This window comes from Drosophila virilis, chromosome 5, assembly GCF_030788295.1.
Source record: "Drosophila virilis strain 15010-1051.87 chromosome 5, Dvir_AGI_RSII-ME, whole genome shotgun sequence".
Classification (NCBI taxonomy): domain Eukaryota; kingdom Metazoa; phylum Arthropoda; class Insecta; order Diptera; family Drosophilidae; genus Drosophila; species Drosophila virilis.
Window position 1 is genome coordinate 11,874,965 of NC_091547.1, and position 14,121 is coordinate 11,889,085.

A 14,121-nucleotide genomic window follows, 5' to 3' on the forward strand; every position below is an offset into this window, starting at 1 on the left:
ACATGTTCCAAGCCACGCTTTGAGCAGCAGCAGCAGCAGCCCACAGAGCTTTAAAAAGCTACAGGGCCAGTTTTATCGTGCGGCTGCTGCGGCTGCGCCTGTGACGACGTTGCGCCAACGCTACATTCCAATTACAGCGTCAACGTTGACGTCGCCGTTGACGTTGCTCTGGCAACAGGAATGTCAGGCCCAAAACACAACAACAACAACAACAACAACAACAACGTCGGCAGCGTCATTTTAACTTTGGCGTCGTTGTTGTTTTTAGAAATTCCAGCGTATGGGCCGCGCAGTCGGCGCCGCAACGAAAACGAAAAGTGCGAAAAGTGAAGCGTCGACCAAACTTTGTTTAAGCACAACTTGATTGGAAGTTTTATGCTGCCCTCCTGCTTCATCAGCCCCCTCTTCTGCGCTTCGCTGAGTTTTTTTTCTTCAGTTGCTTTTTTTTTTCTTCAGCATTTTTCCCCAAAAACAAAAAAAAGTTGATGAACCTGCGCCTTTTTTTTTTCGCTGCATGTAATGTGAGGTCAGTAACACTTTGGTTAGCCACACATTCATCACGCTCCGTTTGAGTAGGGCGACTGGCGGCTGTCGTGAGAATCATTTATCGTTTATGACGTCACAGCATTTGACGTACGGTTTAATGAACTTCCAGTGTTCCTCTCTTTATTTTGGGCTATTGTTGCAGCTCAAAGGAGTGCGAGCGAGAGAGAGAGAGAGGGAGGGAGAGCTGGCAAAAGTTTTATGTTGCGAATTTCCGGTGTATTTCTCTTACCCTACGGCCACGCTCATTATCATTTCTTTTGGGATCTTTTGACAGTTGATCTACATAAAAGAGCATTTTTTTAAAGGTTTGTTTTGTGACTGCAAAAAAAGGGGCTTTCGTGTGAAATTCGCACTTTGTTTCTTTGACAATAAAATAAATTTATTCCAAAAATAAAAGAAATTTCAAATAACAACTGGGACGTAGTCTGTATAAGCCAGAGAAATTGTCTGTTGGTTAATAGACAAAACAAGATATCTTTTAATCTTTCTCCTCTTCTCTGCGAACTGTTAATCTAGAGGCAAATTTCCTGGGATAATCTATAGGATACTTGATACTTTTGATACTCTCATTTATGACTATTATATATTAATTCTAAATTATTTATTCGATTGGATGCATTCAAGTTTCTTTTTATAGTTTCTGCCTCTGTTTTAGAGTCAACTTATCAAACCTCAGACCTCTGCACACAAAAGTTTCTATGGTATAAGCCTCGTTCTGGGGGCCTTGGCATGTTTTCGAAATCTTTGCCAAGACTCAATTGAGAATTGGCTCAAAAACAAAGTTGGAACCACAAAAAACAAAAAAATATATATATATATCTATTTAGATGTATATGAAGCCGCATGCTGTGAATTCTAATGAGAACTAACTGAAACAAAGTTTGTTGCGGGCCCAAATGAAACCGAAACTGTAACCGAAAACAAAAAGTCAACCTCAAATCAGGGCGTGGCACGTAGAACGCCCACAATTTGAATTTTGAAACTTGCTGGCAAAAATGACAAAAAGAAAATACCAGAGAGTTGACAGTCCTTTTTAATTTGTGCTTTTTGGTTCAGTAGAGAGTGGGACACAGGGCACAGGGTGCAGCATGTGGGCTGTAGGTGCTGGAGGGGATCGCAGGGCGCGGGGTGGGGCGACGCCAGTCTGGCGCCTGTTTAAACGAAGCATGCGAGATTTTATTTAACGCGTTGTGCGCTCGAAAGGAATTCGGTTTGCACGGTTTGGGCCCACTTTATGCATATATATGAACTGGAACCAAACACATGCCACAACTAGTTGCGCGCAACGTGAACACGAGTTTTTTTCTTTTTGCCATATGCCAGGCGCGCCCAGTTGCACGCCCTCCCCCACCCCCAATCGTTCCTCCGCCAGAGCCGTAGTCCAATTCCCGGGCGTTTCAATTGTCCGCCTGCCAAAAAAGTTATTTGTATACCCTGTTATTGTTGAAATTGTGCCCAGCAGGGTATATACCCTACCAAATATTATTGAGTAGCATTCAAATAGAGTTCATCTGGTCATATACATCTTCTGGTCGTCCGTCTGCCCATTTATTAAAAGCTTTAATCACAATAAGGCAAATCTTGCCCCATAATATAATGTATAATGTTGGGGTTCTTTTAAATAATCGATCATTTCCACCTTTGTGATTGAAATCGATAAAAATCGATTTAGACTTCGTAGAGGCCAACATAACTCACGTCTGCTTGTATGCAACGATATACAGGGTATTTCCTAGTCGACCAGTGCCGACTAGAGCACTCTTACTTTCTTTTTTGGTTTGTTTATGTTGCTTATTTGGCGAGTGAGTTGCCAACTTTTGCCATCTGCGGGGGTTAAGGAAAGTCACAGGAGCTGCTATGGTAGAGGGGGGGGGGGGTGAGGCAGGGCTTGGTGGGTTGGTTAGTTAGGGGCTACCCTGTACTTACATATGTAAGTACAATCATTATGCGAGGCGGCCTGCCATATAAATATTGCATGCGGCTGGCAAACAGGATGCTGCATTGTTGTTATTGTTGTTGTTGTTGTTGTTGTTGCTGTTCTGCCACGTCCATACACACACTCACCCACACACACACCCACACACACACCCACACACACACCCACACACACACGCGCAGCCGCTTTTTATGTCTTTTGTAAAATTTTATTTAATTTTTGAATCTTTTATGAAAAGTTTAATATTTGTTTTTCATGCTAGCGATTTGCATAATTCAAATAATACACACAAAAACACAGAGAAAGTTAAGGGACACACACACACACACATAAACATTGCTTGTTAGCGATACCTGCAGGCGGGTTGAGGTGGGGAATGGGGTGCTGGGGGCGTCTGCCTTGCCAGCGATATATTTTATGAATGCAAATCCCTGTTCATATTCGCATTTGGTTTACTTACTTGCGGGCGGCTTACACCCACACACACACACACACACACACACACACACACCTATAAAGAGTGCAGTAGGTATGGGTGTGTGTGTGGGCGTTCGTTTTTCATATTCATTTTCATTCATATCGCAGTTTCATTCATGCACTCTCAAAAAAAAAGAAGGGGGGAACCCAAAGGGAAAAAGGCAGCTAAACTGAATCTGAATCTGAAACTGAACTGAACTGAACTGAATATTTATTATTATTATGTCGCTGGCCCTTGCCCCAAGGCAGCCCCTGGAAGGTTTTCCCTTTTGTGTGTAGCTTGGCCCAGTTCTCTGCTTCTTCTTCTTCTTCTTCTCCTTTGAATTTTATTTTATTTTATTTAATTTTTTTTTATATTTTTATTGTGTGACGCGGCTTAAATGCGCTTTGCAGATATTTATGCCTGCCAACTGCTTAAACAGGCCACCAAAAATATGTTTATTTGGCAGCACACACACAGACACACACACACACTCGCACACACAACCCGCACAGCCGCCCCTTGAAGCATGCAAATGTTCGCTCCATTTTCCAGCTTTTCTTTATTTTCTTTGATTTTGCATAGAGCATCAAAGTTTTGTTGTACTTGGCCTATGCCGCGACAAAAGAGGCTTAGCTTTATGCCACGCCCTCATGCCAGCCCACACACATGAACATGAATGCTGCGCGTAAAATATTTAAAATGCTTTCGGAATTCATTTTCGCTGACAGCGCAATTTGAGTTTTGCCTGTATGCTGCATACGAATTCGCTTGTATTTCCACAATTCCATCCTGTTTATTTCTTTTTAGCATTTTCCCAAGCCCAACAACTATCGAAACCGAAACTGAAACCGGGCAAGTGAACAGCCCCCTTTTCGGCACAGCATGCACAAATTAGAAATATAAACCCATTGAAAACGGGTTAGAAGGGCATTCATGTGTATAGGTAATTGTAACAAGCAGAATGAGGCTCGATGACGAGCTGAGTCCAGCTGGAAGTGCGCTTCGATATGTCTGCCAAAAAGCTGGAGATACGATCTGATTTTCAATTGCATCCCATTTCCCATAAAAATCGCCTTTAAGACTTGGCTCTTAAGACATGAACCTAAAATTGCAAGAGCTAGATACAAATTAAAAAGTTAAATGAAGATCGGACTCCAAGCACCGATTTTAACAGCGCAGGAAGCGGCGTGTGTGTGTATTTTTGTGGGCGTTAACATAGAAAGAAGCTCAAATTTTCATAACGACAGCTCATAGTTGGGTACAGGGTATCTTCTAGTCAACCACTCACGACTCGATACTCGTTTTTGGTTGTTTTTGAGTTGATTAAAAATCAATATTTCCCCAATTCGAGTGGGTAAAAACTTTAGTTTTTTTTATGTGCATTATTTTGTAGCGCCTGAGATAAAAAAAAATAATTGTTGGGCTCAGCAGCAGATGCAAACAAAATAACTGTTGAGTTGAGCTGCAGATCGAACATAGCTGAAATTGTTTTTAAAGTTGCATTTTTGCATTTATTAGTTGCTGAAACTATGTAGACAATATATATAAAGTTTATTTAGTTCCCATACGAAGTGAAGCATCTATTTATCTGGGTATTTAAATATTTTGTAATTATCTGCTTACATGGGATATATTTTCAGTTTTAAATTGCGCTTTTCATGCATTCACGGTTGATTTAATTCCTTGCTAAGCCTTTTTATATAATATTTGATGTCTTTATAAATGATGCAAATAAATGAAAGGCAGCTATGGCATATTCAGTTGAGGCAGGCGATTATAGTCGAGTCTGGGACACGCTTTAATTTAAGCCCACAGAAGTCGCTCGAAATTTGAGCATAAAGCTTCACAGTTGAGTTTATAAATTTAATCAAAATAGTATCTTTTAGGTATTCTTCATCTTAAAATATATAAGAGAATGTATATAATTAAAATACAGCCTTTTACAGCCTTGCTTAAGTAGGTACAGGGTATTTTCTGGTCCATCACATGCATGCAGGCTAGCTTGCATAATCTTCAGCTCATTATTAGCGCAGCCCAATCAATGTCAGCACAAATTTAATTGCAATTTAAATTAAAATTACAACTGAGCCGCCCTCAAGTGCTGCCCGCCCCCGCTCGCGTTCCCTTCCTCTGGGCTGGACCTCACATTTGACCTCCATTTATGCGACAGTTACGGCCGATACATTGCGATGATAATGCTTACATATCTCCGGCCTAAAAGCTCTTCCTGGTATGCCAAACAGAATGTGTGCGTGATTGTGTGTGTGTGTGTGTGTGTGTGTGTGTGTGTGTGTGTGTGGGTGTCTGCGTATGTGCGATACGAATATGCAGCGGAATTCTCAACCGGCAATTGCCTCAAATCCTTCACGCTTCATCAATTCGCATTATTGTTGCCATTGTTGTGCACGCGTGTGTGTGTGTGTGTGTGTGTGTGTGTGTGAGCACCCACATTGAATTGCAAATGTGGGCGCATCTGGTGAAGAGAGGGGGGGTTGTCTGTCTCTGGCGGAAGAACAACATCAGCGGCGGCGACCGCGAAAATCGAATCGTTGCAGAGCTGCGTACTTAAGCGAATTGCGTATTTATGTGTGTAATCGCAACTCATCATTCGAGGGGGGAACACAGAGTGTGCAGGGAGTCTGAATGGGTGGGAGGGGGTGGGGGGCGTTTGGGTGTCGTGGTCCGCTGATGGATTTGGCTGTTACCTTTTCGCATTAAGCGAATGTCGCGCTCTTTTGGCTCCGCTTTGCCCGACTTGCGCGTCAAATTGTCAACTGCGATTTATTCGCCCGGCATTTACATATTTTACTGCCTGCTAATGGAACTGTATCTTTTAACCAGCCGGGTCGGCAGAAGGCAGGGGAAGGGGAAGGGCAAGGGGCGATTTACCAGAATTTCCATCTGTTTAGGCCAACAAATAGCGTATATATATATATATTCTATATAGCGTGTGCATAGTGTACGCTGCGTATTAGCAATGTTTGTGACAAACGCAACCGCAAAATGATAATTTACTAGATTGCCTTGAGTAGGGTTGCCACACTGTCTGGGTTGTCGCCGGCAGACCGAAAGAGCATTATTTATCGCTACTATTTAAAGCCAGCATCAAGTGTGATAAAACGCAACTTTGCTTTTCGAGTAGCATTATTTATTTATTTTATGCGAAGTCTTTAAATAGAGTAAATATATTTATTTAATGACCAGATATATTTGTAAGAAGTTTCCATTCATGAAAGTTAGGCTTTATTATTTCAAAAGCTTAAAGCTGTAACATCACACAGAATTGCACGGATTATAATTCGCAAGCAGTTAAAGCACGATCTCAGTCTTCTCTGGCAAAGGCTGCTGCATACTTGTCTGCTCTCTATTAATTGGCTAAAATAAATTATATTTTCATATTTTTAATTGCCACGATTTCAGAAGCACAACTTCATAAAGCGCTGAGAAGGAGTATTATCGTTGTGTGGTGTGCGCAGGAGGGGGGGGAGCTTTTTATCTTAATTGATAAGCGTCGCAGCTTTCCTTAGCTCTCTTTTATTGCTTATCTATTCACTCTCTCTCTCTCTCTCTCTCCCCCTCTCTCTCTCTCTCTCTATGCTCTGTTTAACTATGCCCATCTGCCAGTTTATCCGGCGCTCAGAAAAAACTTTGGCCGAGCCAAATTCATTATATAATTTCATTTGCAAAACAATTTGCATTATTATTTGAACATGGCCAACAATTTCGGCTAAGCTAACAATTCAAGCAGTCAGCGGAGAGCAGGGCGAGGGTAGCGACTGGCGCTAAAAGCTAAAACAATGAAAACGCTTTTTTTTTGTTTTTATTTTTTTTTTCTTTTTAATTAAATTGAAAATGTTTTTGCGCCTGCACAAAATGTTGAATGATGGGCGTCTAACAATTGCTGAGCGCTGGCACGCTCTTTGGGGGCGTGGCTCTTCATTTTTTTTTGACTATTGTTTGCTTTGCTTTTGTCTCAATATTTTGTTTTTTTTTAATAAAGCAAATCGAAGTCGAAGCTTGAGTAATTTGTACAAATTGCCACGCACAAAAACACACACACACACACACACACAGTTTCGTTGTTGGACAAATTTTCTTTGTGAAAATCTAACGAAAAGTGGCAGCGTGGAAAATGCTTTTCGTTTTGACAGCTCGCTGAAACGGCAGCAGCTAATGCAGCAGCAGCAGCAGCAGCAGAAGCAGCAGCAGGAACAACAAGCAGCCACTTATTGATGACCTCCAAAGAAGGCAGCAATCGAAGCGTATCGAATTGAGGCGCCCGAGCAATGCGGCGTATACGTGATGTGGCGTTGCTGCCTTATGACTGTTGCCAATCTGCGCTTCAGCGGGTCGCTTCGCTCATTCTCCCTTTGTGTGTGTGTGTGTGCATTCATTGACAAAGCTGTCACTGGGTCTATTGATTTATGGCGTACAACTTCTTGAACCTTCCCTGCTGCCTTCCGCCCGGAAACAACTCATTCAGACGCCATAATTTGCGGCACTCGTCAGGCATCCTCCACTCTCTCGCTCTCTCTCTTTCTCTCTCTCTCTCCCGAGTGTCTCTAATGACACTGGCCACAGACCAGCTTTGTTAGCGTGTGCTACAAACAAATCGCTTTGCCTGCCCACAGTTCGATGAATCTAATTATGTAGCTCTACATTTCCAGTTGTGCACCGAGAGAAATGCGAGTATGTTGCACATAATCCTGAATTTCTGAAATATAGCATCCTTTTTTGATACGTGCTTTCGTTTTGTATGTTTTACTTTGAATATATATTTAAGAACGAAATGTTCTCGGCGGTAAAAAAAATAATTGGACTATAAACTCTAACAAGCTGATGCTAGAATTTGATCTTGGGTTTTTTTTTTTTTGTTCAGTGTATCTGTGGCTATGCATCCTAAGATTTAGATGTATCTGTATCTGTCTCGTTGGCTGTATCTGTAACTGCTGCTCTGTGTTTAAGCTCTGTTGTCTTTTGCCCCATTGCCAAGTTCGCATTTGTTGTGTTAACCGCACATGCTTAACACGCAAATAATTGAGATGGTCACCGCCCTTCCCCCCTCTGTCTCTCTCTCTCTCTCTCTCTCTCACCCCACTTGCCACCTGCTGCTGCTGCTAGACAAGCATTAACCCGCTGTCTACCCTGTGAACAGAGAACAATGCCAATTGTTGTTTGCCGAAGCGTGTGCATGTTCACTGTCTTTGCGTAACCCAGACACACGCACACATGAAGATACAGCTTCAGGTAAAGATACAGATACATCTGCAGCTATTGATATACATATCTGCTAGTGCATCTGCGCTGATAATTTGCAACGGAACGTGTCGTTAACCATTATACATAGTTAAATATATATTTATATATGTACATATAGTTATTTATTTGCACTACTAGCTGGAAAGGGGTTCGTGTGGCGGGGGGGAGTGGGAGGGGGGGGGGGGGGGGCATTTTAATGTTGCCGCAGCTATTTTAATTAGTTTGTTGCTGCCGCAGTCATGCTACACCTGCAGGTGCTGATATTCACGCTCATGTTCTGCTGCTGTCGCTTTGCATTTGACATGCATTCGCACACACGCACACACACATGCACATACACGCATTTTAGGCCGCCGGCATTTTCCAAAATGCAAACAACCAAAATGCACACAAATTTGCGGCCTTTCCTTGCCACGCTCCACAGTTGCCAGCCTTTTCCGATTCTAAAAAGCCGCAGGCGCATATTTTAATACCCAATCTAATCGCAGGCACAAGGTATGCGCATATTGCTATAAATAAATTTAATATTTAAAACAAATAAATTTAAAAAAGAAAAGATTTAAAAATAATTACAGTGAGAGAAACAAGAGTTCACAAGCTAAAGTTAGCATTGGCAGACAAGACCATAAAATATATTGCCCCGATGCTAATTCATAATTTAGTGTGAACAGAGTGAAGTTTCCAAAGAGTAAAATATCTAAGGAATACTTCAAATCAATGTTGATGTCTAGGGTTTATTAAATAAGTTCATTAATATAAGAGAAAGGCTCAGAATATTGTAGAAATAATTGGACATTGAGCAATTTTGATTTGGCGCAGGTTGAAAATGTTGCAAATTAAAGAAATTGAAAAGCCAAACTTCAAATGGAATCAAGTTCAAAATGAATGTGCACCTCATGTTTATTTAACATTTTGCTGCGCAGATTGTTTTTGAAATTGAATGTGATATGTTTGATGTTAAATATTTAAGTTCATTAAATATGCATTCGATTATGCGTGTTTTCGGTTAATTCATGTGCAACTTTTGAACGGAAACGCAATTCGATATGCTGAATGTGCATTTGGGCGGCTTCCCGTCTCTGACCGCTGCCACGCCCCCGTGGCATAAACAAAAACCGCTTAATAATGCAATAATAAACAGTTGGCAAGCGCAGCGTATTATCTATCGGATAATTTTCCAATCCAATCAAAGTTAAAAGCAACAAGAGCTTAGAAACAATAACAATTTGCGGTTACATTTGTTTGTCGTGGTTATTGTTGTTGCTGTTGTTGTTGTCTTTTATAGACCCCAGCGAAACGATAAATGTGGTTTTATTCGGTTCAACTGCTGTGGCGCCACAGTCAGATCCAGTGGCAGAGGCGCTGCCTGTGACTCCTGCTGCTGCTCGAATTCGTATACGTATTCCTTTTAATAAAAGGATCTGTGAGCTGTGAAATTTTGCCTTTCTCTGTGTATTTCGGTTTTCGTTATGCGAATTATTTTGTGTGCAAAATTTTGCATGCGCATCGCTTGGTTTAGAAGCGTTTCTTTTATTTCATATACCCTGTTTGCTACAGCCAAAATGGGGTATATTGGCGTTTAAAGTGAGACGAGTTTGAAACTTCGGGTAGGCCCACTTCTCGACAGTAGTTTTAATTATGCTAAAGCGAAGTGCTGGGACCCTTTATCCGACTTACAAATATATAACCCACTTATGTCTCGACAACTAAGGTTTTTGTATTTGATTTATTTGACTAATCAATAATTCATAATGCTATTCACAATTTAAGCAAATATGTTTTGACAGTTAACAGAGCATTGCATAGTCTAGCATTTGGTTCTGTTAAATTTGTTTCTCTTAGCATTTTTTGTGTCTTTTTCACTGTCAGTTTTGATTTTTATGCATTTGACACGTTTGGCATTGCGGCACTTGCTATTTTTTGTGGTATTCATTTAGATTGCATTGAGCACTGAGCGCTGAGCCAAGAGAAAAGTTACGTATACGTCATGTGGAACGCACACAGAGAGAGAGAGAGAGAGAGAGAGAACACGCAAAACGAACGTTGGCTGCCTTATGGGGCTTATTGAGTTGATTAACTTGTTTGGGGGGCCATTAAAAGTAGCCCTAAACAAGTATTTGTGAAAAGTTTTTGCCAATAAACGAGCCAAAAAATTTGCTCCAAGGAGCAACCAAAAATGCGGGCGGCCGCACAATTTGCATGCGAGTTTTTCATATGAGAAAATCCACATTGATCTACTTTGTGAAACTGTTGTTACTTGTTATTGTTGTTGATTGTTGTTCTTGTTGTTGTTGTTCTTGTTCTTGTTGTTGCTGATTGCTGTTGATCAAAATCTCTCGAGAGGGGAGCAGCATCAGCAGTCGGAGCCAATTTCCTTGCGAGTCTCAAGCGAATTTTCAACTTTATTGTTTAGTTGCTTGGCAGCAATTCGCACATATGCGATACGGGAGTAGAGTGTATAAAGCTATAAATGCACAGACTTTAAGAACCTCACACACGACGACACGACTGATATGCCCCAAGCTGGCCGCACTTTAAGCCATGCAGCAAACTTTTCATTCAGTTTACAAGCAGTCAAAAAAAAAACAAAGCCAAAAAAAAAATAGCAGAAAGAGTTTGTTAACTCTTGTGAGCCGAAGATTAAATACTCTTGCAGACAATTAAGTTAGTTTTGGCGCATATTTCATCCTTTGTTAATCTAAAAGCGACTCGTTGAAATATGAACTACTTGACTTTAGATACTGATCAGGATTATGCACATATATATCGATAAATATACCTTGTGAGTTTGAATACGCCTCCCTGCATCGCTAATAGCCTTTGTCAGGGTATAGAATAGAGTAGAAAATGCTGGCAGGAAACTTCCAATCAGAAATGAATTACTTTGAACTGTTCGCTGCTGGCAGGGGTTGAGAGCGTGGCGTGGGGTATGCTGGAGACTGAGGACTGAGGACCGCAGTGTCAAGTTTAAGAAGCCATGAAATAACATTAATTTGTTGCAAATTCGCTTGCCAAGTTTTAAGTTGAATTAATTTGATTAGCTTATCGCTCGTTCAAAGTTGAAATTTCATCAGCATTTCAAGAGCAAGCGTCAAGTGGGCGAACTGCGCCAAGTGGGCGTGGCACTGCTCAGTCACTCTGTGCGTGCGTGTGTGTGTGTGTGTGTGTGTGTGTATGAGTGAGTGTATAAGTGTGTCCTTGATGACGAGGACCCTGGACCTGCAATTGTGTAAGGATATATGCATGTGAGTGTGTGTGTGTGTGTGTGTGTGTGTGTGTGTGTGTGACATTTACGACAACGACAATTCAAATTTTATTAGATTACATGAAATTTATGTGGCAATCAATTTCAAAAAAATAAACCTTGTCTAGCACCAGGGGAACGGTGAGCCTTGAGCGGGTGGTGGGTAGGGGGGGGGGGGGGGGTTGACTGGCAAAGGGTGGGCCACGAACAGAAACAAGGACAGTAAGTGAAATGCAAATGACGAAGGACTTGGGCAAACATTTTAATAAGGAACTTTTTTCATGCGGCTACAGCTAAATAAGTCAACTAAAGAGTGCGTTAGATAGAGGAGAGAGAGAGAGAGAGAGAAAGAGCAAGAGAGAGAGAAAGAGAGAGAGGCTGTCGTTTTTTAATGCGGCAAGTGCTTGAAATTGATAAGGCAGTTCGGCCACATGTGTGCATGAGTATATGTGTGTGTGTGTTCTTTTTTGCATTGTTAGCAACCAGACACACACACACACACACACACACATACCCTCGCAGCAGACAATAGCAAGCGGGCCAAATGGAAATACAAATTTAAATTGTGTTGCTTCGCTAAATATATTTGCAAAGCAAACACAAACACACACACGTGCACGGATACAGTGAAACCTGTGCTGTCAACCGTCTCATATATCCAATGATTGTTTGTTTGTTCGCTATACCCTAGCACAGGGTATGATAATATGTAAAGGAAACATGCAACGCTTTTCCGAAAGCCTCATTAAAGTGCAAAACGAATGTAATTCTTATCCAAGTCTTACATCGTATTAGATAAAAATTATTAAATTTAAGAATATGGTTTAGTTGTTCTAGGGAAAGGAAATCCTCTAAGAGTATTAATCCGCTCCCTTCCCAGCAAGGGTATTTCCGCTTCGGCAGGCCGAAGTTACATTTTTTTTACTTGTTTGCTTTGCTTGTGCTTATTTGGCTCTTTGCTTATTTCGTTTTTTGTCATTTGCAGATTGGCTGAATCTCTAACGTCATGGTATGAAGGAGCCGGCGAACACTTTGGATGAAATTGTAAGTGCCATGCAGTTCATATATCAACTAAAGTGCGCCACACAGACAGACAGACAGACAGACAGAAACCCAAATGGGGTTTGCCACAGAAAAACATACAGAAAAAAAATATAAAGGACATTAAGCGGCGTGACATTTGTTGAGGAAAGTCAAACGAATGCAACTGACAAAATGTGCTGGGCCAGCGAGGGGCATGAGGAATGTGGGATGAGGGCTGGAAAAGCAATCTAACTAGAATGGTACTGTGTGCGATGATGCCGCCAGGTGGCGCCAGCCTAGCATAAAAGGGTTACCAAATTTCAAAAACGCAACATGTGACGTCTACAGCAAACAGAAGGGTGGGTGGGGGCGGGGGATGAGGGGGTCGGCCTGCGATTGGCAGTTGAAACTAAGCCAAGCCGCAGTTTGTTTTGGATGTCAGTTTGGCAAAAGGTTCGCAACGTTTGGGTAATTGTTATGTAAATGAGTTTTACAATTTTTGCTTAACGCAAAAGGTCAAAAAGAGCGCGACACAGACAAAAGGACGCACACACAAGGGACACAAACACACACATACACGCACAGGACACTAAAACCTTGTGGCATACAGCCAAACAACTCCCTTCTCCAACGAGAACTTGTGGCAGTCGGCATATTTTGCGGCTTGGGCTGCTGACGATGATGAGCACCACAAGCCCGCAAACACACACACTAACACACACACACACACACACTAACACACACACCTGAAGTAGATGCTTGTGTTGCATGCCTGTGCATGTTAATCCTCGAGCTGCTCCTCAGCTGCTCAACAAGTTCTTTTATAAAATTGCAAATCAGTTTGAAAGTCAACGACAGGTTGTTTTGTTGCTGCCGTTGCTGCCAAAACAAGCGATATGCCCAGCACCACCTCAAACCCCAAAACTCCACGCTGTCGGCCACGGACAACCACTGGCATCCACACAACAAGCGCCTCCATCTGCGTCACGTTTCGTGGTGTAAACATACGAATTTATATGACTGTATTTAGTAATAAAGTTGCCTGTCATTGTTGCTGCTGCTGTTGTTGTTGTTACAGTGGTTTGCAGCAGTGTGGGCAAAGTTGTGTCGGGCGTGGAACGTTGCATGTGGCAGGGGCAGTGGCAGTGGCAGTGGCAGTGGCAGTGGCAGCGGAGACGGCGACACATACGAAAGTTAATAACCGTTTAGCTAGTAAGCAAAAGTTGCCGACCGAAATTCCTTGGCGGGATTACAGTGAAATTTTACGATTATGTTTTGCTAGCAGTCCGTTTTTGGCTTTTGGCCCAGTCTACTTAATGGCATACAACATGCCACTATATTATATAAAGCGCTTTGGGATTATCAAATTGATTTCTTTTTTTATGTACATAAATGCTGCATACTTTTGCGGGCAACTCGAGCTTGTGCTTGGCAAAGATGCTGGGAAATTGGGCCAAGTGAAGTGGAGAAACTACTTTGAAAATATTTTGATTAAATTTTAAATTTCTATTGTGAAATTAATATGATAATATTTTGATTGAACGTTTATTAAATTTGATTGTGCACATTGCATTAGTATGCTATTAAAATTGCAATTTTGTAATTTTCTCTCTAAACATTTTTACTTTAACTATTTTTTATTCATGCCGAACT

The 14,121-nt window shown here is 41.6% G+C and overlaps 1 protein-coding gene across 2 annotated transcripts in view; it reads left to right on the forward strand.

The window, feature by feature from the left end:
- ASPP (Ankyrin-repeat, SH3-domain, and Proline-rich-region containing Protein) overlaps window positions 1-14,121 on the forward strand; it is a 78,080-nt gene that overhangs the window by 41,427 nt on the left and 22,532 nt on the right. For both annotated transcript variants that reach the window (XM_032436464.2, XM_032436463.2), the window contains one exon: window positions 12,431-12,489. In XM_032436464.2, the coding sequence (XP_032292355.1) occupies window positions 12,457-12,489 (33 nt within the window). In that variant the 5' untranslated portion in view covers window positions 12,431-12,456. The remainder of the gene's footprint in view (window positions 1-12,430; window positions 12,490-14,121) is intronic.